This window comes from Neopelma chrysocephalum, unplaced genomic scaffold, assembly GCF_003984885.1.
Source record: "Neopelma chrysocephalum unplaced genomic scaffold, ASM398488v2 Primary Assembly neopelma1_61b, whole genome shotgun sequence".
Classification (NCBI taxonomy): Eukaryota; Metazoa; Chordata; class Aves; order Passeriformes; family Pipridae; genus Neopelma; species Neopelma chrysocephalum.
The window spans coordinates 14,014,934-14,039,967 of record NW_020897717.1 but is presented as its reverse complement, the minus strand read 5'-3'; the positions used below and the strand labels follow the sequence as shown (position 1 = coordinate 14,039,967).

Genomic DNA, 25,034 nt, shown 5'->3' with positions numbered 1-25,034 from the left:
GACATTTTCCTTGAAAATTATAAATCAGAAGTTTTTCTTCATTGCTGATACACAGTGCTCCAGTGCACTGTGAAACACTGTTGGTTTGCTTGGTAGTTTTGGACTTCAATCCCTTATGATTCCTCTTTCTAGACTCAACATGTATCCTACTAGCACAATTCATGGGAAGCCATTGCCATTAAACAAGAAAAAAAGCTAAGCATTGTTCATTCAATCCCCAGTGTAGCAGAGGAGGTCCCTAAAATCTTTTTGAAGTTAGATATGAGTGGTGAGAGCTGCACCAGCCAGCTATGTCTCTGTAGGTCATGGCCATGCAAGGAAGCAGCTCTGATATCATCTGTTTGTCCAAAACTGGCCAGGCACAGACAAACTTTGCTGGGCTTTGAAGGTGTCTCCTCTTCCTCATGGTCAGAAGGGCTCTCTGAATAAAGAGGATAATGGTATTTTTAGCAGCATATTGAGGCACGTGGCAAATCAATAACACATGGAGAACTGGAAGCAGATCAATTACTGTTATGTGCTGTAAGTGCTCTCTGAGTGGAGCTGGGACGTGCTGTGGGCACCCAATTACTGGTACATCGTTGGCCAAGGTCTCCAGCACAGCTGTGCTGAAGCTCAACCAGGACACAGTATGACACTGGAGGATGGTTTCGCTCAACTGTTTATATTCATTAGGCACTGTTGAATTATCTCACAGGCAAGGCTTTCTACTGAATCAGGAGACTGGAAGATAACAGCACCTCACTATGCAGGAGTGTAACTCACAACGAGTGTTGTATCCCAACATCCCAGACAGATCTGGGAGCTATAGAGCTGCTCCAAAAGTGTTTATTTGGCTCCACGCAGTGGTTCAATTCTGTACAGCTGCCACAGGTCAGACTTCTCTGTTTTTTCAGGAGTCAGGGTAAAAGAAAAACAGTGTCAGTTCAAAGCAATGACGCGCAAAACCAGTTTTGGTTTGTGAACTCCTCTACTGTAGCCATTTTCCAGCAGATGCAGAAGTTTAAGCTGGGTTGGAGTTTGTAATGTAATTACTTTGCTTTTCTTAGTCATCTCCCCTGCATCCCATAGACAATATTCACAGACCACTCTGGGGTCTGCTGGCTGCATGTCAACAGCCTCTGCTTGGACAACAATCAAGAAGATCAGGTGTGTACAAACATGTCATGTGGTTGCCAGAGTTTTCTTAGAGTCTCTGTGGTGCCATGGGACTTGAGATTGAGCCAAACAGAAAAGGAGATGAACAGATGACAGCAAAGACAGAAAGAAATTGAACCAGCAAGGATTCAATTAGGCAGTGGGAGAGGTACCTGGGGCAATGCAGGGAAGAGGTATATTTGACACCATGGCTTGTTAGGCTGGTCCCAAACATATAGGGACTGTAGTGTCCCCGGTGGTTTAATGATGGACAAGGATATGTTGGTGTAATACAGAAATTCTCTTACTATATTGGAAGTTGGCTGTCCCAGCAGCCACCTGAACAGCCTACCCACTAAGACCTCTGCAGTTAAATCAACAAGTCTCCTACTTCCAGCCCAGTAGCAGATGTGGATGACTCCACAGTTAGAGGGAGGGAAGTTCTTTTGAGGACTGCAGGGGTTAGTTCCTTGATCTTCTACATAATCACACAATATGCCCATTTTCTGTAAAGAAAGGGGTGATTTCCATTTGACTGTGAGACTAGTGTAATGCTCTGAGGTAAAATAGCAGTCCCAAGAGTAGTTACCCACTCCTGTCTCCCTAAAACCAGGCAACTTCAGAAGGAAAAAGAAATCTGACTTTTTCTTAATCTCCCTGCACACCTGCAGCTCTTCAAAGGAGTCACCAACTCTCACATTTCACAAGTAAAGTGGTTTCAGCTGTTACTGCTGCAGCTCATGCTGGTGCCTGATAAGAAGCATCCAGTTGCCACTTGCAGCATGGATTTCCAGGCAGGATGGGTTTCTGCTTCCCTGTATGTCCACACTCAGCAGTTGTGAGTAGCTCAGAGCTGCTCTGCCTTGCAGTATCTGTCCTCTCTCCTGCTCATCTGCCCTCCACTATACTCAGATATTGGGGAACAATGGGGAGCAACTTGCCAACAGCTCAGGAAGGAAGAAATGGGGCCATGTACCTGCAGGGCTTCTGTTCTTCTTTGCAGGAACTGCCCTGTCCTCACTAGGATGAGGATGGTTTCCCAGGCTTGCAGTAGCAGTGATGATGTTTCACAAGGTAATTGCTTTCCTGTCTGGATCTGGGATCTGGAGAGGTATTGATCTTTCCTCAACATCACAAGACTGGCTGCAGCCCCAGCCAACACAGTGTGAGGTGTCAGAAAGACCTGGATCATCCTGAGAAGTGCATCTGTCCTTTCCAGCTCCTTACAATGCTGAACCATCACTCCTGGATCAGCTCAGTTGTGCTGTGGAGCTTCACACCTGGCATGCAGGCATTACCACTGTAGTATGTCATGTTCCTCCTCTTCAGGCACCAACGATTTTCTGGCATTTATAAAACAGTCAGGCAGGATCACAGCTAATTTCAATGTGTTTCCCTACAGGGAACCCACTAGGCTTCAGCTTGTAGCAAGCCTTCTCTCCCCTCTGCAAACACTTAGATAAAATATAGCAACCTCTAAAACAATAACCTTATAGACAACATTTAGGACTTTTCATAGCTCCCACTAGTTTGCCTTTTAATAGTCACTCCGTTTTCACAGTAATAGGGTGGGTAGGAGCCCATACATCCAGAACAGGAGAAGCCAAGCTCTCTAAATTGAACTAATCCATTTTCATGGTGCAGGGTCTACAATACAGCTAAGCAGCTTTAATCCTCATTAGTACAGTGCTGCAGTACAGGAGAGCCATTTCAGTTCTCTCTAATGCACTATATCAGAAATGTATCAAGAACTGCTAGGTAATTGGCAGTTATTTTCTTCTAAAAATTTCCACTTTCCTCTATAAAGATACAGAACAGTCTTGACTGCATAGAATTTGCAGACTTTTCTTTGAAACCTAGATGATGCATTTTCCTTGTTTATTTTGTTCTTCCCTATTTTTCTCACCCTCTTGCTATTGTCAAGAACGGGAGAGAGGGGAAGGGAAGCAGGAAGAGCCAGGCAAAAATATTCTGCAAGTCCCAGAAGAAAGAAAAATCAGGTTAATCGTTAAACCTATTTTTTTTCTGGTTCATGTTTCCCTAGGGGTTAATGTCACTTCATCAGCAGTTTTGGAGAGTCATGGGGAACCTGAAAGCTTTTCCCTCTATACTATATCTACAGCTGTTGCTGTAGTCAACTATACAGTCTCATCTTTTCCTCTTCTTTATATCCTCTAGATGGTGCTTGTGTATCACTTTCTACACAAAATAACTCATGCTGCTGTTAATCAAGCTTAGAAAATTGATTTGAACTGTTGTACTACAGATCACTAGGAGCAGAGGGTAGTGGTGGACACAATGGGTCTGCTGGCTGCATGTCAACAGCCTCTGCTTGGACAACAATCAAGAAGATCAAGTATATACAAACAGGTTATGGTCCAATACTCCCCAGAGAAAATGGTTGTCCTCAGCCGCTTTCCAAATGTGAGGTACAGGAGAGAAAAATTTCTATGGCACATATACTGAAATTTATGATTAAAATCTGATTGTATTTCAAAGAATCATAGAATAGTTGGGATTGGAAGGAACCTTAAATGTCATCTTCTTCCAGCTCCCAGGCTGTGGGCAGGGACATGTTTCACCAGACCAGGTTGCTCAAAGGCCGATTGGACCTGGCCTTGAACACTGTCAAGGATGGGGCATCCACAGCTTCTCTGGGCAACCTGTTCCAGTGCCTCACCACCCTCACAGTCAAGAATTTCTAACTAATATTTAATCTTAACCTCCTCTCTATCACTTTAAAGCCATTCTCCCTTGTTCTATCAGTATGTGCACTTGTAAAAAGTCACTCTCCAGCTTTCTTCTAGGCCCCCTTTAGGTACTGGAAAGTGCTATAAGGTCTCCCTGGAGCCTTCTTTTTTCCACTCTGAACAACCCCAACTCTCTCAGCCTGTCTTCATAGGGGAGGTGCTCCTAAAATTTCTCTGCCTTACCCTGGTGATGTTCACCTCTGCTGTGCCTACTCGCGTCTGGTGGCAACTGGAGTTACACAGCGTTTCAAGTGTACATCTGAAAAAATACATGGAAGAACAGAAGATTCCTGATCGAAATGGCCTTTTCCAATTGCTGGAGCACCATGCTTTTCCATGAGGAATCTTGCCGAAGCTTGCGCTTACAGCAAAGAAAGTGGGTACCTCAGAATGGGTCTATTTATCAGGAAAAAAAATTGCACCCTGTAAAGAAAAAACCCCTCACCTCAATGCTTTATTATTCTGTTCCTCACTCTGGTTCAGTACACAGACGTGCACATAAGTATTGAAATGTAACAGGGATAAAAATCTGGCCATCCTTCTCCTTTACTCAATTTCAACAGTACTAGTTTGATTTTGGGGTAGCTGATATATTAGTTCCCTCATCCCAGCCTTCACTGCCTGTGCCCACCTGGAACTGACCAAGTAATTTTGTTTCCTCCTTTGCATTCCCTCTCTTCAAATATTTGCAGACAAGCAACCTGGCTAGCCTCTATTTGAACACCTTATCTCAACAGGTTTCAGTCCTTAAAAATTCTCTCTTCCCTTCCCCACACCTTCTGTCTAAATTTACCAAAGGGTAGTCATCAAACATGCTCTTTGGCAAACAAAGTCACTGTTTACCCAGCTTTTTGCTGGACATGCAGTGGGCTTTGCTGGGGAATCCTGGCCATTATATAGGAAGACAGCAGAGAGCAGCTGTGCTCCATGGAAAATATTTCTTCCTTCAGTTTTTGAACCTACAGACATTTTCAGCCACTTTTCCAGGGAGGTGTGCACCACTGTGTCAGTACAAAATGGGGTTTCTAGGGTAGAAACTTGGAGTTTTTCTACTACAAGAACAGGAACCACTATTTTTAAAGGTTTTATATAGCCTTTTACACCATAATTTTTTTCTGCTTGTAAATATTTTATATGCAGGAAATACCACTAAAAAACTGTAAATAGGATGACTGACTTCTGACTATCTGAGATGGGGAAGGTATAATTTCTGCCCAAGGTCACACTGGACATGAACAGCAGGGCTTACCTTCTATCTGGTGAAACAATTTCCCATTTTTGGCCTAGGTCATGCTCCTGGATTGTATCCTTGCCCTCTTCAGATCATATAGTCAAGTGGTCAGCTTTAATTCTGTCAAGTTCACACCTTTTATTGATAATAAATTAAATTAAAAATTCCTACTGCTTTGAGAGTAGTAAAGAGAGGGGTCCTTCTGAAAATACCCATCACTTAAGCCAAAAGTGTGTTCAACTTTTCCCTAGCTTCAAAGCTCCATGGCATCTCCATAGCCACATAAGCTGTAGCAATAGATACCCAGCTCCAGGTTTTGTGGCTGTACAACCCTCCAACAGCACAGAGTCCAATCTCAGAAGAAGGAAAGGAGTTTTAAACCATCTTCACCTGGATTTTTAAAGTACTGATCTTCAAACCTGACTTTCAGCACACTAAACTCACACAATCACTTTCCATGTGTAAACAGGTGTGTCTGCAAAAACACTGTTTTCCCTTGCTCCTTGTTAAAAGAGTACTTTAAAAAGGGACTACAAAAAAAGCAAATAGCATGGGAATAGCATCAGGCAATGCCCACAATTCCAGCCATGCTGGCTGTGGCTCCCGCCAGCTCCTGCCTGTGTCTCTCAGGTACATATTTGCACTTCTGGTGCCTCCTCCCTCCAGGGCTGCTGGAGCACTTAGAGCAGTCCTTGGCTCCACCCGAGCCTGCTACCTGCCTATACTGACCTCCTCTCCCAGGAGGCAAAGACAGAGCTGCACCTCACACTGGGAGGGTAGGCAGGCATGTCCAGGGTCGCGGCAAGGCTGTGCCAAGAAAGAGCAGTGGCGGATGGGCTTGGATCCAACAAGAATGCCATCAAGTATTTGAAGCAGGACTATGAAGCCCTGAAGCAGCAATGCCTGCACACTGGCACCCTGTTCAAGGATGAGGAGTTCCCAGCCTGTCCTTCTGCTCTGGGCTACCGGGACCTGGGACCATACTCCTTCAAAACCCAGGGGATAATCTGGAAGCGCCCCACGGTAAGAATGTCTATTTTACTGGGTTCAAATCTAATCAAAGCCCACCTGAACATGCATGCTAAATCAGTGGTGAGCCTGAATATCCACTATTCCTGTATGTTTTCTTCTTTAATTCTATCTTGCATTACCTCCACGATTGGCGGAAGCAAGGCTGGAAAGGGGGTGGGGAAAAAAAATCATCGTCTTCTAAGCCCATTATAAAGCCAGGAGTCTGTGGGAACCTGCTTCATGGGAACAGGCTTCCTCCCTGTCCATCCCAGATCCTCAGAGCTACAAGTCCAGGGTGCAATCCAGAGATGGATTGAAAAGCCCCATGTGTATCCAGACAGACTATGGGGCACCCCCGGAGCCATTGACCGTCAATTGTAAAAGTACCCACACCAAGGTCTTGCCACTCTGCACCTCAGGAAATCAGGCTAATATGTGAATAAAATCCTCTGTCTCACTTCAAGCTACGTGTAACAGTTAAACAGCAATTGACTGGAATTGCTGTTACCCAAATACATATATCCTACAAATGGCCTCTGATTTTAAGAAAGTAATTTTCATCAGGAAAGATTAGATGATGATTTTTTTTAAACTGCAAAATCAGGCCTTCAGAGATATTTCTGCACTTTCATTTTTCAGTCATTTGTTTCTGTCTCTACTTTGCTCCTCCTTTGTCATTTTGGCCCTTCTTGTTACATCAAGAAATATTAAAAAACTGAGGAAAGAAGGAAAAATCTCCAAACAATTTACGTTCCTCTGATGGGAGCAAGGAAAATGAGAAGAACAATAGATTTCAAGACTTTGATTTTTATTGGCTTTTTTTAACCTGAAAAGTGAGAAACAGAAATTTGCAGGTTTAATAACTCCAGGCCTAATAACCCTGGCAATGCCATTTGTCCATAAGCACCTTACTCTGGCACCCAGGTGTTACAGAAACAAGTACCATGGATGTGTCTCTTGGCTTTGCCTGTCCTTCTGGAGAAGGTCAGCCTTAGGAAACTCATTAAATTAGAATTGGGCTACAAAACTGAGCCTGCTGGAGGCAGAGACACCCACAAACATATCAAGGTAAGGAATAACTGAGGTCTGAGATCCAGCAGGGTTAAATGTTCCAGTCCTGCCTGCTAGAGACCTGCCCTCGTGGGACCCCTCTACCTTCCCAGCACTCAGCAGAGACACAAGCGATTTATGGACACTTCATCCACAAGTACTAGGACCCACTGGCTTATCCCTATGCAGGGGTCAGAGCCCAAACCTGCTGCAAGGTGACACAAACTCTCTGCTTTGCTCTCTTCGGAGGGACCTGGATCTGATCTGCTTTTATGTGTTGTGGATGACTCCTCTTGGAGGCCACACCCTGCTCATGTCTTGGACTTTTTCAACTGGTCAACAGGTTTCCATCTGCAAACTCTGCCTGTGATTGCATGCTGACAGGATCACCACTCACTTCCCTGTCTGCATCCAAACCAGAACCAGTGGGTAACTGGGAGGAAACCTGCTGGAGAAGTGCCCCCTGCAAAACAAATATCTGCTAATATCAACCCCCGTCACACTGCGACTGCTGCTTTGCGGACAGCGAGTGTGAGACAGTGCCACCACAGACTTACATTCTGATTTCAACAGTGGGTTTATAGAAAGAGAAAAGATGGAAAGTCAACAGTGTGAAAGGTGCATGTGGCACTTAGGAGTGGCTCAGAAAGGACAGGTGTCTAGGTGAGTAATAAGCCATATGCAGCTGACTGACAGCAGGTGCACTGCTTTGGAGGGAGGAGAGAAAAACCTACAAAACCCCTATTTCTGTGTGGTGGGTAACCCACTCCTGACTTCTGTCCACTGAACAGAAGCAAAAAAGAGGTAGCTGAGATGCCACCTATTGCAAGAGGAAATTGGCTCTTTGTCACACACAAGTAGTCCTGGGTTACCCCTGTCTCTCCACAGGATGCTCAAAGCTGACAACTGCTGCTCTCTGTGAGAGCCAGTGACTGCCTAAACTGTCCTCAGCCCTGCTTGCCAAGTTAGGCTTCCTATAAACTGCCTCTTGCTGCCATCCAGAAGCTCATGGAAAATGCTCAAGAAAACAGAGAAGGCTTTTGTCTCTAGAGAGACAATATTAACTTCCTAATATAGGCCATGAATTGTTGGAGAGCTCAGAGTTGGGACAGGAGTGACAGTCATTGCCATAACCTACTTGGCTGTCCCCAAAGGGCCAGGAAGAAAGGAGGGTTGTTGCTAATAAAAGCATTTGCGTGGTTGGCCTCCCAGGAAGCAGGGTCAGGGTTGGGGAACATCATCCACGCTGTTGGCAGTGGAAACTCAGCAGAGCTCCAGTGGCACTGGCAGCAGCAACAGTCACAAACTCACTTGCAGTGCTTGAACCAAAATCTCAGGAAGATAAAGTGAGTTGTAAATGCTGAGGCTGAATTTTCGCCTGTCTCCACAGTAGCAAAAATTCTCACTAATATCACTGACAGTCTCAAGTAGCAGGATTTGCCTCAAGAAATACAAGCAGTCCTCATTTTTTTACAGAAACGTTGTTCTGGGACCATGTTAATCAGGGAGAAGAGAAAGGATATATTATTTTATAGGAAATGTTGAAAGTGTTTAATATTTTTTGAATATTGAACAAGGAACAAGAAAAGGGAGCTTCTCAGACCAGAAAGGGTGATGCAAACTCTGAAATTATGTCTTTTCAGGAATTATGTGCCAACCCTCAGTTTATAGTTGGAGGAGCTACCCGAACAGATGTCTGCCAAGGAGAGCTGGGTATGTGCAGCGCTTCTGAATTTTGTTTTGTAAGAAGAAAAAAAAATGCAGCTTCATTTAAAAGTTCCTCGTACACGGACCATTTTATTTTATTGGCTATCTCCCAGATGTACTATAGAGAGAGGCAGATACCCAAGAAGGGGACCCATGTACCAGCATTGCTACCTGAGACAGGGTATATATATGGGCTTGTAAGAGCTATGTCAAACTTGGAAGACACCAAACTGTCTACTGGAGGAGGGAAGCTAATTATGTGGAGCAGAAGACTGGCTTGCTCTTGATATCTTAAGATAGAGTTGGACACCAACCTAATCATGAGAACACTTGCCCCGAAGCAAGACAGTGGGCTTTGTGCCCATCCCCGCAAGAACAGCTTCAAAGACTCTGGGGACAAGGGACACCAGGGAAATTTTCCCCTGTAGCCTAGTCCCTAGGGATTTTTATTTGGGAGGCAGAGCAAGTTCCAGCCTCAGTTTCACACAAAACAAATACACAACCAAGGAATAGAGCAGGAACTGGTTTAGTAGAGAGGCTGGGTCTATGACCATTTTGTGCCGAGCAGGATGGTCCAGGCAGGAGTTAGAAACAAAGACCACATAATAAAAAATGAACAGAGCACATAAACCTCATAAGATGATCCACAACGGCAAAATGTTCCAAGGCCTTCATGCTGAATGCTCCTTCTGCTTGTACAGCATTTGGCATAGAGCTGCGAGTGGGGACAGGAGCAACCAGGCACCAGCCACACCATGCAAGCTCAGACAGAAGAGACAGTGTCATTCAGCTCCCCAGATTAAGGCCTGATGCAGAGGAGATGTCTCTCAGGCAGCACTCATCCTCTCCTGGAGATCCATCATAGAAAAACTTTCTAACATGTTTTTCTCCAGTGATTGCCATTGGCTTAACAGAGCTGCTGTGCAAGCGGCCAGAAGGGAGCTGTAAAGGGACTTGATTCCCCCCTCAAATAGCTGCTGCAGCAGCTGCCTTCCCTGCCTGCCTCACTGATAAGATCCAGCTGCAGAAGACAGCAGCAGCAACCTCTCCTGACTACATATAGAGGCGGGAAGGCTGAAGCTCTTGTAATGAGAATTTGATAGATTAGACACAGAGAAATCAGCCTTTCTCCCTCCTGTGCTGCTAACTGCAGTACTCCTGACCTCACTGGTTTTCCAGCCCATCCATTGTGCAAATGAGATTCAAACAATTTCTGCAAGTCATTGGCAATAAATAATACCAATGCTGGTCTTGTAAACACAGCACCATTAAAGCAATTGCTGAAAAATTCCCTGGTGTGTGGGCTTATACTCCAAATGCTAAAAATAAGATGCCCAATCATATACTTGCTCCAAGATATTTATTTGGTGGATGCTGGGGAGATCACTTACTCTATTTTAGGAAAATGGTTCAGATAAGTAATAAAAGAGACATTTCTTGTCACCTTCTATTTGGGAAGTTTCTATAATAGCATTAAAACAAAAAAAAGATCACATGCCTGACGTAAAACCTCATTTTCCTTGACAGTTTACAAGCTATAGGACTGAAGAATATTAACTATTCTTAAACTAGAAGAGGTCAATATGTTATTTGTGTTTAGCCTGGAAACTGCATACAAATACTCTGAGTCCTTTTCTACTTCTGTCACCTGCTGAATGTCTCTGTGGAGTCCCAGTTCTTTGTGCTCAATGGGCTTTCATTAGAGACTGCTGCCAAAATCTACCAAATAGTGGTAACAACAGAAATGGACCCAAACTCCTCCTGTGAATCTGGGGATAGTGTCTGGCTCTGGGTTTTCTGAAGCCAGCTTTTGTTGGGCAGTACCCCAAGTGCTACTTCTGAAAGCTGCTCCAAACCTAGAAGAAAAATCCCGAAATCTGATTCTGCTTCTATTAGGAGCTTGCTTTTCTCTCTCTTACTCTCTCACCAAAAAAAAAAAAAGATAATCCAATTTGTTTCTGTAAGGCTGCTTACAATTGCTTCTACACACACTGACCCTTCACAAAAACAAACTTCAGGCATGGGACTTCCCTTCTAGCGTTCAGGTGTTTGCTTTACATCTCCGAGGCATACTAAGCTTTCTTGGTATTTGATCCAATACCTTGAATATCAAAGTCCTTGTTACTAAAACCTTCATGTAAAACACTTCAATTGAAACAGACCCTGATTACATATTTACATAAGCCAAGTATGTGACCGGTTAACAAGTCCTTGAGGGAAATAGAGCCTATTTTCAATAATCTTTTCTGACATGTTTCTTTTCTTTTAAAAATAAAACTGCAGGTCTGGGTTTATATGAACAAAAGGAACAAGAAAAAACAGAGTTAGTCTCACTCCATTAAACTTATTTCTTTGACAACAGTGTAAGCTAGATGAATATCAGCTTGGGAAGTTTGATGGGAACTTGAAAGACTTGAAATATTTTAAACATTCTTTGAACCGTATCTTTTTGATAGCCTAGTAACAACTTGAAATGCAGTCACATAGTCTTAGTTATTAAAGGTGACTTATGAAGTTTTCTTGCAGCTATCTGAATAAGTTGTTAGAACTGTTTGCAGAAGTTCTTAAGAAGTAAGTGGCATAAATTTAATTTTAATAATATAAAACATACTGAACCCCCCTCAGTTTAATATTAGCTTTCCAGATCCACACTATTTATATTCATGAGCTGCCTTTTGTTCTGAATGCTCAGAGGCTACTCCAGGCACTGCAGCTCCTTTGGCCCAGGCTGTCAGCTGGAGGAGTCCCCTGAAGCCAAGGCAGATGCACGAGTTCACATCAGCTGAGGAGTCCACCCCATGCATGCTTTGTGCATGTCTTGTCCTACAGGCAGATTTAAAGAGATTACAGGTACAGAACAAACCAAAGCCTGACAGCTCTGAGATAGATCTGATACCTGTTGAGGGAACCTATGAAGCGGGTGTAGGTAGGACAGTACTTAATAATATTGGGTTTGTTAGCTTATTTTGCTGTTGGACGTTAATGTGTGGCCCTTCTGACGTTCAATGCCGTGGCTAAGGGGCATTGGAGTTCTAGCAGATATATCTCGTAGCTGTCAAAAAATACATTCACTGAGAACTCTGAGACCTCAAGGAGAAGACAGCCTGTTCCTTTGCTGGGTTCTCCTTTGCCTTTCTGTACACAGCTGCAGAGCATAATTCATTTCCATAGAACCTCAGGAAGCCTTCAGAAATCTCAAAGCAGAGGCAGTCTGCACTGCTATAAATGATAAGCTAGTGGGTCAGTGCTTCCTTGATGTCTGGTGTGATGCCCCAGGTACTATGAGCTCTGAAGAAGGGCTTCCAGCGGAGTCTAAAGCTGAGAGTCAATGCTGCTTGACAGTCCGGGAGGCAAGAGCCAGAGCATTGTATTTAGATCCCTTCTGAACACCAGGCATCGCTGAAATAGCAATAAGCCAAAATGCAGTCAGGACAGAAACGCCTTTGTGCTGTCCAGTTAGAACTTGGAACCAGACACTTGGACTTTTGGCTAAAACTCACCATCTCTAGGTCAAAGAAGAGTTCAGATATTCTGCGTCTAGACACTTCAATGGTAGCTAAACAAAAACTGAGCACTGCTCTGTAGCAACTGAAACTAATCAAATTTCTCATTTATTTTATGGCCTCTGCAAGTGCAGCATGCTTGGGTAAACATCATCAATACAAAGGAGTCACTCAGCTCCCAGGTCACCAAGGATTCGGTATTCTCTGCAGCAATTCGATTATCTCTCTAAACCAGGAGGTGACTGAGTAGCACTGAGAACATGAACCATCTCAGTACATCTGTGAGCAGCAAGTGATTTTATTTCAAGTGCACTAACAGTCAAAGTAATTCTCTGTATATGGAGACAGACACAGGAGCTAGGCACAGCTAAGATTCATGTTTACCCTTTCCACCACAAACTCAAGGTCAGAATTGCTTAATAAAAAATAAATAAATAAATTGCACTTTACGACCATTTCAAATAACTTCAGATCCATGCATCAAGCTGGCTTCTTTTTTGGACATTCAGCAGCAACAGCAAACACTGTAATTGGCACTTGTCTGAAACTTCTGCTCATGAACTATGAGGCTGAGCAGAAGCAGCTATATGCCCATAGGTGATATAACTTCACAGGGCTAATGTTGAGAGTTTTTTTAGAAAAAATAATTCTTTTTATAAGCTAAAAGGCTACAACTTCAAACACACAGAGTGAGCAGAAATGCTTTTTGATATTGTCATTTTTCTGACTGTAAGTTTATTGGAAATACATTCTAAATAATTAATTTAATTAATTGGTCAATTGGCCTCTTTTCCTTTCCCTCAAAAAATCACTTTTTTGGAAAGGAATAAAATAATTTCCTTAAAGTTTGAAAGATTACTCATAACCTTTAGCTGAATCAGGGCAAGTTTGAGTGGTTCTACATTATTTGTCTACCTAGGGAACTTTTGCTGTTGCACTGTCCTTTTGTCATAACCACAAACAAAACTCTGAAATTTAATTGCCCACAATATTATGTTAAACTTTGAAAAAAAGAACATGGACTGTCAAGTTGTACTTTTTTAGAACTAGTAATCTATTATCCAGTGGGGCTGAGAAGGCTTATTAATAGGCCACGATCCCATTGTGGTGTATAAGAAGGTAAGAGGCAAACTGTGCAGTTTAGGCTTCATCATGGAGGCTCCTTGATATGGACAGATTTCTACATCCTCTTTAATTTGTTTCAAAGTAAATATCACAGGAGCTTGAATGTCACGCATCACTGCTACATAAAGATGCCCCCAAACCATCTACATTCAGACACCCTGTGCAAACCTTCATTTTTATCAAGTTACTGCACAGCAGCCAATTCCCAGTTGGTTCCTTTTGGAAGGCACGGTTGATATTTGTTCAGGCACAAGCTTAGTCAAAGATATTAGGCCCCAAAGTAAGGTTTAGAGACAGGACTCTGCATTGCTTAAGGCAGGCATAGCTACTTTTAAGGCCAAGTTCACCACTGCAATTCTTCCAACACAATTCTTTCCAGGCTTGCTTTGAGCAGACTTGCCCCTAAATGCTTCCCTGGGAGGTTGGACTGCGTGGTGTGTTTGAGAGAGGCAGGAGCGCCCACATCACTCACTCTGCCAGACGATAAGAAGTTAATTTATGCTGTAAGATAGCTGTAAAGGATTTCACGCTGCATTTGGCATCTTATGGGGTTGAGATTCTGAAATTGTTTACTTCTGAGTCAGGGAAGTAAATAACGTATTTAAGGAAACCCCCCTCATTTCACTGAATCTTCTGCCTAATTGCGCATCAAACATACACCATCCTCAGCAAAGCCTGCAGTAGTTTCTTGTTCACTGACTATAAAATTCTGGCCTGGACCAGGAAGGGGAAACCCTTCCACGCGTTGCACATTGGGAGAGCACCAACTTGTCACTGCTACAGGCCTTCTCTGGTCTCAGCGGGGGTGGAGGGACTCGACAGGGACACCAGGGTCCCCCATCTTGCCACCTTCTCAGAAATAATGTTCTGCACTTCACAGCATACCAGGAACAGCCAGAGCAGCAAGAAAATCTGGAGTAATTGAGAAAATGAGGATTTCAGTTCTAACTTGATAAGACTTTTCATCTTCCTCCTCTGAAAATTCATTCCCCACACTTATCACCATTATTTCTACCTCTCCAAGGAAAACAAAATTATAACGGCTTAAGGCATACACCTGTACCAAGGAAAATCTCAAAGAAATAAATACAAAGCAGATCTTATCTTAGACTCATTTTTTCCTACATCTATGTTTCCTTGGGAGAGAAGGTCCTTAAAGCCTTTTTCCCCCCACACCTTGTGCTGTCATAATTTTTCTTATTTTATACATAGGTACCTAAGGGTGGGAGGAAACTTCCAGGCCAGCTTCCTCTCCCACAGAATGAAAAATAGCTTGTAAAATAATTAGTTTGAAGAGGAGCTTAAGAAGGTTTTCTGCTCATAGTTGTTCTAGAGGCTGAGTCTTCTGGACTCTCTTTATGCACAGCACCAATTTTTCTCAATTTCCACTTTAAATATGTCACAACCCTTTTATTTTATCTTCTCTTCTGCAAAGGAAATATTATCTTTCAACTAAGAGGTCTTGCCTCAAAGAGCTTTTCTGCAAAGGAGCATTTAACCTGCTTCACACTTCTTCTTCAAACACTGCTTTTGTAGGATGAGCAGGACAATTTTTTTAACCTCTTCTCATAAGAAATGCAGGTGGATGGGCAGAAACAGGTAATCCAGCCATTTTTGGCCCCCTTCCAGCTTGAATGCTCTTTCCTGAATGTGGCAGCCAAGATAAGGCAGAGCAAACCTGGGTGAAGGCTCAAGCAGCGTTTCACATACTAATCCTGGGTTTTCCCTCCTCTTTGGAAATGCCTGGGCTGGCACACTGGGTAGGTCACAGTTTTGGATCCATAATGCCATCAGCCAGCTCAGGTGGCTACAGGTCATCATACCAGGGGCACTTCTTCACAGGTGTTTCTCAAGTCCCTGCTTGCCTAACTCAAAACAGCTGCTTCTTACTCAGCTCACAGGAGGCATCTGGGTACCTCTCAGTGGGGTACAGGCAGCAGAGAGCACCCAGCTCCCATATCTTACTTTTGCAGTTGTATTCATGACACTAAATCATAAAGTCTGAGTCAATGTAAAGAATTACCTGCTGCTCTAGGGTATTCAATCATACTACAGATTAAACTCTTTCCCTAGTTTCTCAATTAGCTTATTTCCTCTGATGCAAGAGCTGGTTTGCCAATTCCTTCTGCAGAATATGCACCTGCACAAAGAAACTATGTCTTGGCACAGATAATCCACAGGGAACCAGGAAAATGTTAGTACCTTCAGAGCAGTTTTGTTTTCCTAGGCTTTCTGCACACCTCAGAAATAATACAGAATCACAGAAGTTCCTCCTGCTGTTTGCAGTATGCAAACACTGCAAGAAACCTGTGAGTCACTGAGTTTCCCAGGGGCACCACCTTCTGCTTACAGGGCAACCAACCCAGCAAACAGCTCCAGCTGCGAGACACGCAGGCTCCATGGAGGGCTGGGCATGCCCATCCTTTCCAGGATAAGGAGTGGGCCAGAGAAAGCACTCACTTCCTTGCAAAGGTCCTAGGAGACTTGAGCTTCCACTACACTCCTGGGCAAATCTCTGGTAGTAGCCCTGGTGTGCTGGTTCAAGTTCAGACCTTCGAAGAAAGGGTTAAGAAGAAATAGGCCCTCAAATGTTCCTGCTGTCCACTGAATATTCTCCAAAAGATAAGAATGCAAGTCCCACTGTCCTTCTATAAACAAGGAGCTTTTACCCTCTTCCAGACATCTTCTAAGTCCTTGTCTCCCCCAGGTCTGCTGGCTTGAGTTTAGCCAAAGTACCGCAGGTCATTAACTGTGTCCTGCCCAGCCACGCTTTGCAACCCACATACCTCAAATGTCTTCCCCCTCTGGCTGCATTCTTGGTCTCCTGAGGGCGTGAACAAGCTTAGCAAAGCAGCTTGTTTTCACAGCTTCATTAAAAAATCAAAATAGCAAAGCACAAACTGGACCATCAAAATTACCACCATGGTCAACATCAGAGGTCCAAGGTACCTATGCGGTTTGGGTGAGTGGAAAATGAGGAAAAGAGATAAAAAACAAAGGAAGAATGGATTGCTGAACCAATACTGAGTCTGGCAGGACCATGCATAGCTCTTAATGCTGGCATTTTAATCTAGGTGAGAGTGTGACTTAATGGTGTGGGGATTAGCTTGACAAACCCCTATTTATTAATGAACTTTTCTGCCTTGTAACGTGTGTGTTTTTAGGTGATTGCTGGCTCTTAGCTGCCATTGCATCTCTCACTTTGAATCCAGATGTTCTGTACCGCGTTGTTCCCAAGGATCAGAGTTTCCAGAAGGACTATGCTGGAATCTTTCATTTCCAGGTACCTATATGAACAGGTTATTGAGAATAAAAGAGGAAAATTCTAGTATTTAGCCAGAAGAAGATTGGTTTTGGGGTTTTTTTAACAAGCAAAATAGTCAAGAATTACAGTGTGTAAGTGAAATTGATGGAGGAGAGAGAAAGAAAAGAAGAACAGAGTTAAATAATATTAAATGAGACCTGCTCACTGGCTAAGTTCTGCTGTCTTACAGCTGATAGGGCTCTGGGGAATTAAACAGTTTTTGTAAACTCAGCTGAACCATCAGGCTGTATGAGCCCAAACCAAACTCTGTTGCTGCCAACTGTTGAGAGTGAATTCAGGCTGATGTGGTTCGTTCTCTTCCCCTCCCTGTGGTTATGCCTGTATTTCCTTGCTTGCAGACCCAGTGTGTTGGGATTTAGCCAGCCTGCTTTGACTAGAGGTTAGGCTCAGGTGTAAGCAGTGTGGATTCACCCTGCAAAGTGAAAGGAGCTGTTCTTGTGAGGAGAGGATTTATAAAACACATACGTATTCCTTCTACCAGCTCACCTTAGAGTGTTACAGTGTGAATTATCTTCTCTCCTTTCAGTACTGCATCAAACTCTGGAATAAATATTGCTAGCTTTCAGGCCAAAATTTAGCATTAGCAACGTTTCACATGTTTTCCAGTATTTACAGAAGGGATTAGCGCTATTGAGTGCTTCCCCTTCAGATGACCCCTCCTTGCAGCATTGTTGCAGGGGAATTGTTTTTTCTTCTTAAGAATTGAGCCTTAGGACAGTTTGGAGTAACCTGTCTACACACTAGCTTTCTGGACTCTTCACCATGTAAACTCTGTATGGAGCACAGTGAGTGTTTTTGATGTTATGTGCAACAAGATGCTGTTAATATTGTCTATCAGCAAAATTTAATATAGCATTAAGAAGCCTGCTCAACGCTCCACAGGGCTGGGAGGAGTTTGCCTCTGTTACAAAGGAGGGGAATCCAACATGGGAATGAAACCTTACAGTGACTTATGCAAGAGGAACTGATGACAGGTGAAGGGGTAGGAGGATGGTAGTGTGGAGCTATTATGGGCACTCCAGCACTCACCACCTTTTCCTTTCTTCTTTTCATCAGTTCTGGCAGTACGGGGAGTGGGTGGACGTCGTGGTGGACGACAGGCTGCCCACCAAGAATGGGAAGCTGGTCTTCGTGCACTCAGAGGAAGGCAACGAGTTCTGGAGCGCGCTGCTGGAGAAGGCCTATGCCAAGTACGGTGGCTAAGCAGGAGGCAGCACTCCTGGGTGTGCAGCTGTTGGTGGGCCAGGCATTGTGATGTTAGTCACCACACACTTCATTCAAATGCAGCCCCCATTCCACCCATTATTTACAGTTCCCTCTAGGTCCATAAAGTGTGTTGCCAACTGTCTGTTTCAAGGGGCTTTAATTCTGGTGCCCTTGATAATCACCCAGACCGAGAGATACTAAATGATAAATTCTTCTTTCTGCGGTGCTTTGTGCTTGCAGATGGAGATGATCCGTTGAATAGGTCTTGTCATCTCTCCCACAGGTTGAATGGCTCTTATGAAGCTCTAACAGGAGGGTCCACTATGGAGGGCTTTGAGGATTTTACTGGAGGCATCTCTGAGTCCTATGAGCTGCGGAGGGCTCCTTCAAACCTGTACCAGATCATCCAGAAGGCTCTGAGAGCTGGGTCGCTGCTTGGCTGCTCCATCGATGTAAGAGACTGACAAGGCTTTACTCTCCTTCCTCCTCTTCTCAGGACTCTGGTCCATACTGTAACAAAAGCTCAGATCAATGTTAGATGTAGGTAGGAAGGTCTGATATAAAAGCAAACCACAATTAATGTCAGACCTTTATTGATTTCAGTAACAAAACCTTCGGATGAGGTTCTAAATAGCCATCTCTTGTCGTGACTCCCTATTTACAAGACAGCGTAGGATAATACCTAGAACCACCAACTGCTCTTCTGTACTGGTCTTCTTGAACCCCATTTTCATTCTCTATCTTTTCACATTCAAATTTTGTGTACTTTCAGCTCCAGACACTCAACTACCAGAGACAAACTCTTTGAGACACTGTGTTGGAGCCTGTAGGCTGATTCTGGCTTTGGTTTTCAGTCCTAAAGATTATTGACACCTGTAATACAAACACTCTCAAGTTACAGAGGATGTTTGAACATGTTTTGGAAATTTCACATCTTTCACATCCTGTTTCATTATCTTGTTTGAAATCCTGGTATATGGCATATAGAATTACCAGAGTTCAAAGTTTGATATATTAGATCTTGACTGAGGCAGGCTAGGCCTATGTTCATATGAACATGTCTGGGTCTGTAGCCTGAGCTGGGAGTTGGATTTAGATTTAGATTTCATTGTACGTTTTTGAATTTCTTCTGTACTAGGGCTGCATATTAAGGGACATGAAACTGTAGGGTTGAGCTTTTGCTGTAGATCTCACCTTTATTTAATATACTTTGCATCAAGAATGTTGGTATTCATTGTGCATACCACTTTGGATGTCTTCCCCCATATTAAGTTGTTCATGAAAGTCGAATTCATACACAATATATAGTCATAAATGTGCACACTTTTATTGCCCCAGATAACTGCTGCAGCTGAAATAGAAGCAATCACAAGTCTGAAGCTGGTAAAAGGACATGCTTATTCTATCACTGGAGCAGAGGAGGTAAGCCAGCCTCTCTGGGGCCGTCGTGCAAAACAGCTTGGGGGTGCAATACTGCAGTGCCTTCAGCTTTCTGATGTCTTGCTGTGGCTGACCAAATAAAAATGTTGCTGTCTTGTGCACCCTTGTACAGAGAAAAAAAGGAAGTACCTACAGTACTTAGCCAGGTCAGAAGCTCTGTGCTTGTAGTACAATGTGCAGTCAGCAACCTGTATTGTACCAACAGGCTGGGATACAACATGTAAAGGTGTGCCAAGCTGTTACCAAAATGGAAGGTACAGAGAGGAGAAGCAGGAGAGTAGGCAACCATTTCCCACATGTTTATACTGTGTGCGGGAGCAAATACTTTACCAGTCAGCATTGATAGGAAAGGAGTAAAAGTCTCTTTCATAAACTCTGCTGTTGGTCTCACCTTCACAGTGAGCCCCAGGTATTCCTGCTCCTCTGAAACTGGAATCATTACAGAGACGTCCATGCAGATAACCTCTTTCCAACCTTACTGTGTTGTGCAATGTCTTCTGCTTTTGAGGATATAGATATTCTGCTGTTTTGTAGCTCATGTTTTTCCTTGCAGGTTGCTGTCATGGTATGAAATGGTGAGTGCTGCAGCTAATGGCTCACTTGGTGGCACAGGATAATGTAAAATAAGGGTGGAAGGCATCTAGGTGTCTTTTAACTATTGCAAATTGTAATGGACTGCATCACTCAAGTACAAATCATGTTTTATCCTGTGTGAAAAGCAATTGCCCTGTGATGATTGGAATAATGGAAGTGCTCAGGCTCTGTTTGTTGTGGATCTTTTAGGTATATTACCGAGGACGGCCAGAGAAACTAGTGAGGCTTAGAAATCCCTGGGGTGAAGTAGAATGGACTGGAGCTTGGAGTGATAAGTAGGTTTTTATATGTCCCTGCTTCTCTGTCTTTGGTGTATTTTGAAATCTATTAAAAATTAAATTGGGACTATGCAGTTAATCCAATCACAAAGCACATTTAGGAGAGATACTAAATCAGTTGGAATAAAACACTATTAATTTATTACCAGGGTTAGCTATTGATCCATTCTGTCCAATGGGCATTATTACCTGCCTCAGGCAGAGCTTTCTAATAAGAGAGAACAGCCCTTCTTTTACTTGTGAGCAGCCCAATGCAAACCATACCTACCTCATTTTGCAGGACAACTTTTCTCAAATTGATCCTACCGATGGTGCCAGGACCTTAGTAAAATATACAAACCAGTCCTATTCCTGGGAGTTACAGCAAGGTTAAACCATTGTGCCTCTGCTTCAACTCTAAGGTTGCTCAGCTCTAAATCAGGCCAGTATTTGGCATCTACTTGAGAATCGTGAAAAAATAGGGAGATTGACTAACCTAAGGACACAGAAGTTTGAAAATCCCTCAGAAACTGCCTGGGCTTCAACTATCTTGGAATCTCAGGAGCATGACAGTGACAACACCTCTTTTATTTTTGTATTTAGAATGACATAAATTTTACTTCCTTTTGGGCCACAATATATTTTTTTTGCAACACTTTGAGATTTCAGTTTCCCATCCCCATTGACTGCATCCTGGGTGCTGATGTATCATAATTAAGGATAGAATATAGAGATAAACATTACAATTAGTCTTACTTTTATCAGAGCTGCTTTGCTCAGTCCCAAGATAAGGTGCCTCAGGCACACACACATGCCATATCCCGATTTTGTCACACCTGTTTTACCATGGGACAACCCTGCTGAGGCAGGTGCAGAACTGCATTGTCGTGTGGAAGCAGATCAGAACAGAATCCATCTTGAGCAAATGAACATCAGAATGGGAAGAGAGCAATGCTGTGTTCTGCAGTATATTTTCTAATTCCACCTTTTTGCTTTCCAGTTCTTTTGTGACCCCAACAATGGAGCTTATATCTTTTCCCTAGGGAGAATATCAGGCACCCCAATATATCTTTCAGTGGAGAAGCTCTGATTGACTTTCAGGTTGTGAATTTCCTAATCCAACCCGTCTGCAATGTTTGTACATTCTGGCATCTGGCAGGGATGATTCAATTTAAGGCTTATTTGTTGCAAATGTGGTTGCAGTCTGATTCCAGCCCAACATAGTCAGTTTGCAGTGTGTACTGTTATTTGGAGGGGCACAAAGTGTATTTGTTGAAGAAATATATACTCCTTTATCAGCCTAAGAGAGAATCTAACTCTGATCTCATTGTAGAATAAAATGCAACAACTGAACAGCTTGCTTCTGTGCTTTGTCTGCAGTGCTCCTGAATGGAATTATGTTGATCCCAAACAAAAACAGGCTCTGGATAAGCAAGTAGATGATGGAGAGTTTTGGTGAGAATTGTTCATTTAGCTTACTGTTTTGGACATTTTTTGTGCTTTAGGCAGTCCTTTCAGTTGAATGGAGAAAAACTGCCAGCACCAAGGGGGTTAATAATGACATGTGTGCATTGTTAGACTCTTATTTATCTCCCTTTCTATTCAAATATTACCTTTTATTAGAGCTTGCATAACTCGGTGCTTATCCAAAATATAGAGACCAGATGGTAATAAAATTAATGAGGTGGCAAGAATGAACCTCAGCTGCTCTACGTTTTGAGGTTTGTTTTTTTTTGCCTAAATGCAACACACTAATGAAAAAGTTCAGATTACCAGCTTGGGAAGAGTCTGTTTACTCAGACCTAATAGAAAGCCTATCCTATCCCAGTTATTTGACTACACGGATCAGTACTGAACCCATGTCACTCTGTCCTAGACTTGAAAGATAAACAGCCACTGTTTTCCAGTGCAATCAGCGATGTGGGCCATAAGGCACTGGGAAATGAGAACAGACCTCTGCTTGCAGCATGAAGCAATCAGGGTCTGTCACTCATGCAAACCTACTAGGAATGGTGAAAACAAACATCAAAGATAGAAGTAAAGCAAAACACCAAACTGAGACTCCTTTCCTACAGAGTGATGCTTTCACAAGGGCCAAGTCTTACTCCCTTTGAATGGAATCTCCTCGCACAAATTGTTTCACCAGTTTCAGTGAATTTACTTATGAAGCATGATCCATGAGGGATTTCTGCAACTGGGGATGGCAGAAAATGGTATGACTGAGCCCATAATGTGTAACAGCCATTGAGAAAGACTGTCTCCAGAAGATACAGCTCATTTAGGGAGTGGGTAATTTTGTTTCCCAAAAGACAGTTCCAAATTCCAGAGTTGAATTAAATGTGGCTTTGGGCAGCTCTGTAGTACCAACGTTTGCTGCCCTGTTTGGAGACGTGCCCAGTTGCCTCGTCTGTTGCAGGTTGATGGACTAACCCTGGTCTTTTTGTGTGGCAGGATGGCGTTCGCAGATTTTCAAAGGCACTTCTCCCGTCTTGAGATTTGCAACTTGACTCCTGACACAGTGACAAGCAACACGGTCAATAAATGGGAACTGACCCTGTTTAATGGACAGTGGAGACGGGGTTCAACTGCTGGGGGCTGCCAGAACTACCAAGGTGAAGACCCAGCCAAATGGGCATTTGATGAAATCCCAAACAAAACATTTGAAAAGTAAATGCTTGGGAGCTTTGATGGGAAGGGCTTGGAGCAGCAGCAATTTCTGCGGGGTTTGGACAGTAAGCAAAAGCTTGGCAGGCTAAATGGCGATCTAATTCACGCTTATTTCCTCATCGGGGATTACCAACCCACTAAGCAGTTAATTTGTGGCTATATTCTTCTTTTTTCCTCTGCCTGCTCTTCCTGCTTGCATGGCTTTTGCTACTGGCTGGAGTAATCCTCTGAAGGGTTGGGCAGGCCAGGAAAGTGACACAGTTCAGTGGCAGTGTTGTTTCCCATTCATTTTCAGGTTAGACCTCTGGAGAGGCTGTCTGGCATTTGGCCCTCTTGCAAAAATAACACCCTCAGCCAAGGACATTTCCTGGAGATAAATGACTGTCTGGAATTAATGATATCGGCTCCTCCCAGTTGGTCATTAGTTCCCAGGAAATACTTTGGTGCTTTGATTTCCCATGGCTCCAATGGATACTCAGCGTAGATGTGAAAACATAAACCCATTTACCTCAATGGAAAGAACTGGAGAAACTCCAGACAGAAGTCCTTCCAAAGAGATATTCTCTGTAGGTCTAGTGACAGCCATCTTGACTACAATGACAGCAAAGTCTTCTCCTTTTTGTCTTGCCTTGGGAATTCTTAGCAACATACTGGACCAATCCCCAGTTTAAAATCCGGTTGGATGAACCAGATGATGACCATGAAGGGAGTTTGAATGAGCCGTGCTGTACTATACTGGTGGGCTTGATGCAGAAGAACCGCAGGAGACAGAAGAGAATGGGAGAAGGTCTGCTTAGTATTGGTTATTCACTCTATCAGGTAAAGTCTGTTTCTGATTTTAAAGTCTTTATTCCCTGTTCTCTTATGTTGGAAAAGAATCAGCAATATGTTACATCTTGACATTCAGCACCAAACTTCAATAAGAACTGGATTTTGCAAAATTATTCAATTTCTTCTCCCCTGCCTTCCTGACCCACATAATATGGGAAGATTCAAATAAATCTAAGCTCAATTTTTGTCCCACTTTAACAGGACGGCAATGTAAAAACTAGAGCCAATAATTCAGCTACAATCTCGTTGAGAGTCTTCTCTTACAAAATCTGAATGGGGGCATGGTCAGGGTGCCTGGCAATTCCAGATAAGTGTTTCTGATTACAGCCTATTGTTACCGCTCAGTAGTCACTTTCTTCTTCATTATTATTTTTATTAAATTTATTATTAATAAATTTATTATTAAATTTTTTTTGATTAATTGTCTACCACATGCTATTGTTCTGATTCAGTAATTTTGGGGCTTCTTTTCCTGATTTTCCCAGTGTTGCTTCTGTCTCTGAAAATATAATGTAGGGGAAAAAAAACTACAGTGTAACCTCTAATTTCTGTGATGTGAGAGGGGAGAAGCAAACATAAAAATTTCCAACCAGCATTAACATTCCCAATATCATATGTGGAGAAAAGCAATTAGATGTTGCATAGATTCCACTGGATGAAGATCGTTAGCACAGGTTGGAGCAGGTGGGAATGGCTGACTTTTGCTAATAGATCTTGTGCAAGATGGTTCAAAACTAGGAAAGGTTTTCCCTGGTGCCTAAGTGTCTTTATGCACACATGGTTCTCACTGAGCACATGGGGCTGACACCTCCATGGTACCAACCACTCTCACCTAATGGCATTTGAATTTGCACATTATGGATGTCTGTTTGCTTCTATTGCTGAATACAATGCTGAAGAACCTTTTGTGCTTTGCATCTAATCTGTTCCATCTGCATCCTCTGTGATCTTATCCGTAGTAGACTCTTAAGTCACTTAAGTGACTCGTAAGATGCTTTTGTAAGTCATGTAGCTCAAAATGCCTACTGACAAGAACTGTAAGTGTACCTGTCATCCAGCTCCTTCCTTCTGATAATCCTGCTGATTATAGGGTACAACACCCGAGGTCTCCAGGGGTCACTCGGGTCCCACAATCATTGTATGGGTGATATTTTTAAAGGCTCTTTCAGGTGTTGGTAGGACATTCTCTTTGGCTCTCAC

The 25,034-nt window shown here is 43.1% G+C and overlaps 1 protein-coding gene across 2 annotated transcripts in view; it reads left to right on the top strand.

Moving 5' to 3' along the window:
• The first annotated feature begins 5,891 nt into the window (after positions 1-5,891).
• The window catches only part of CAPN8 (calpain 8), a 29,885-nt gene continuing 10,742 nt past the window's right edge, over positions 5,892-25,034 (top strand). For both annotated transcript variants that reach the window (XM_027681826.1, XM_027681827.1), the window contains exons 1-10: positions 5,892-6,141; positions 8,823-8,892; positions 16,679-16,797; positions 17,896-18,029; positions 18,329-18,497; positions 19,384-19,467; positions 20,269-20,354; positions 21,717-21,791; positions 22,788-22,948; positions 23,647-23,822. In XM_027681826.1, coding sequence (XP_027537627.1) covers positions 5,905-6,141; positions 8,823-8,892; positions 16,679-16,797; positions 17,896-18,029; positions 18,329-18,497; positions 19,384-19,467; positions 20,269-20,354; positions 21,717-21,791; positions 22,788-22,948; positions 23,647-23,822 — 1,311 coding nt within the window. In that variant the 5' untranslated portion in view covers positions 5,892-5,904. The remainder of the gene's footprint in view (positions 6,142-8,822; positions 8,893-16,678; positions 16,798-17,895; positions 18,030-18,328; positions 18,498-19,383; positions 19,468-20,268; positions 20,355-21,716; positions 21,792-22,787; positions 22,949-23,646; positions 23,823-25,034) is intronic.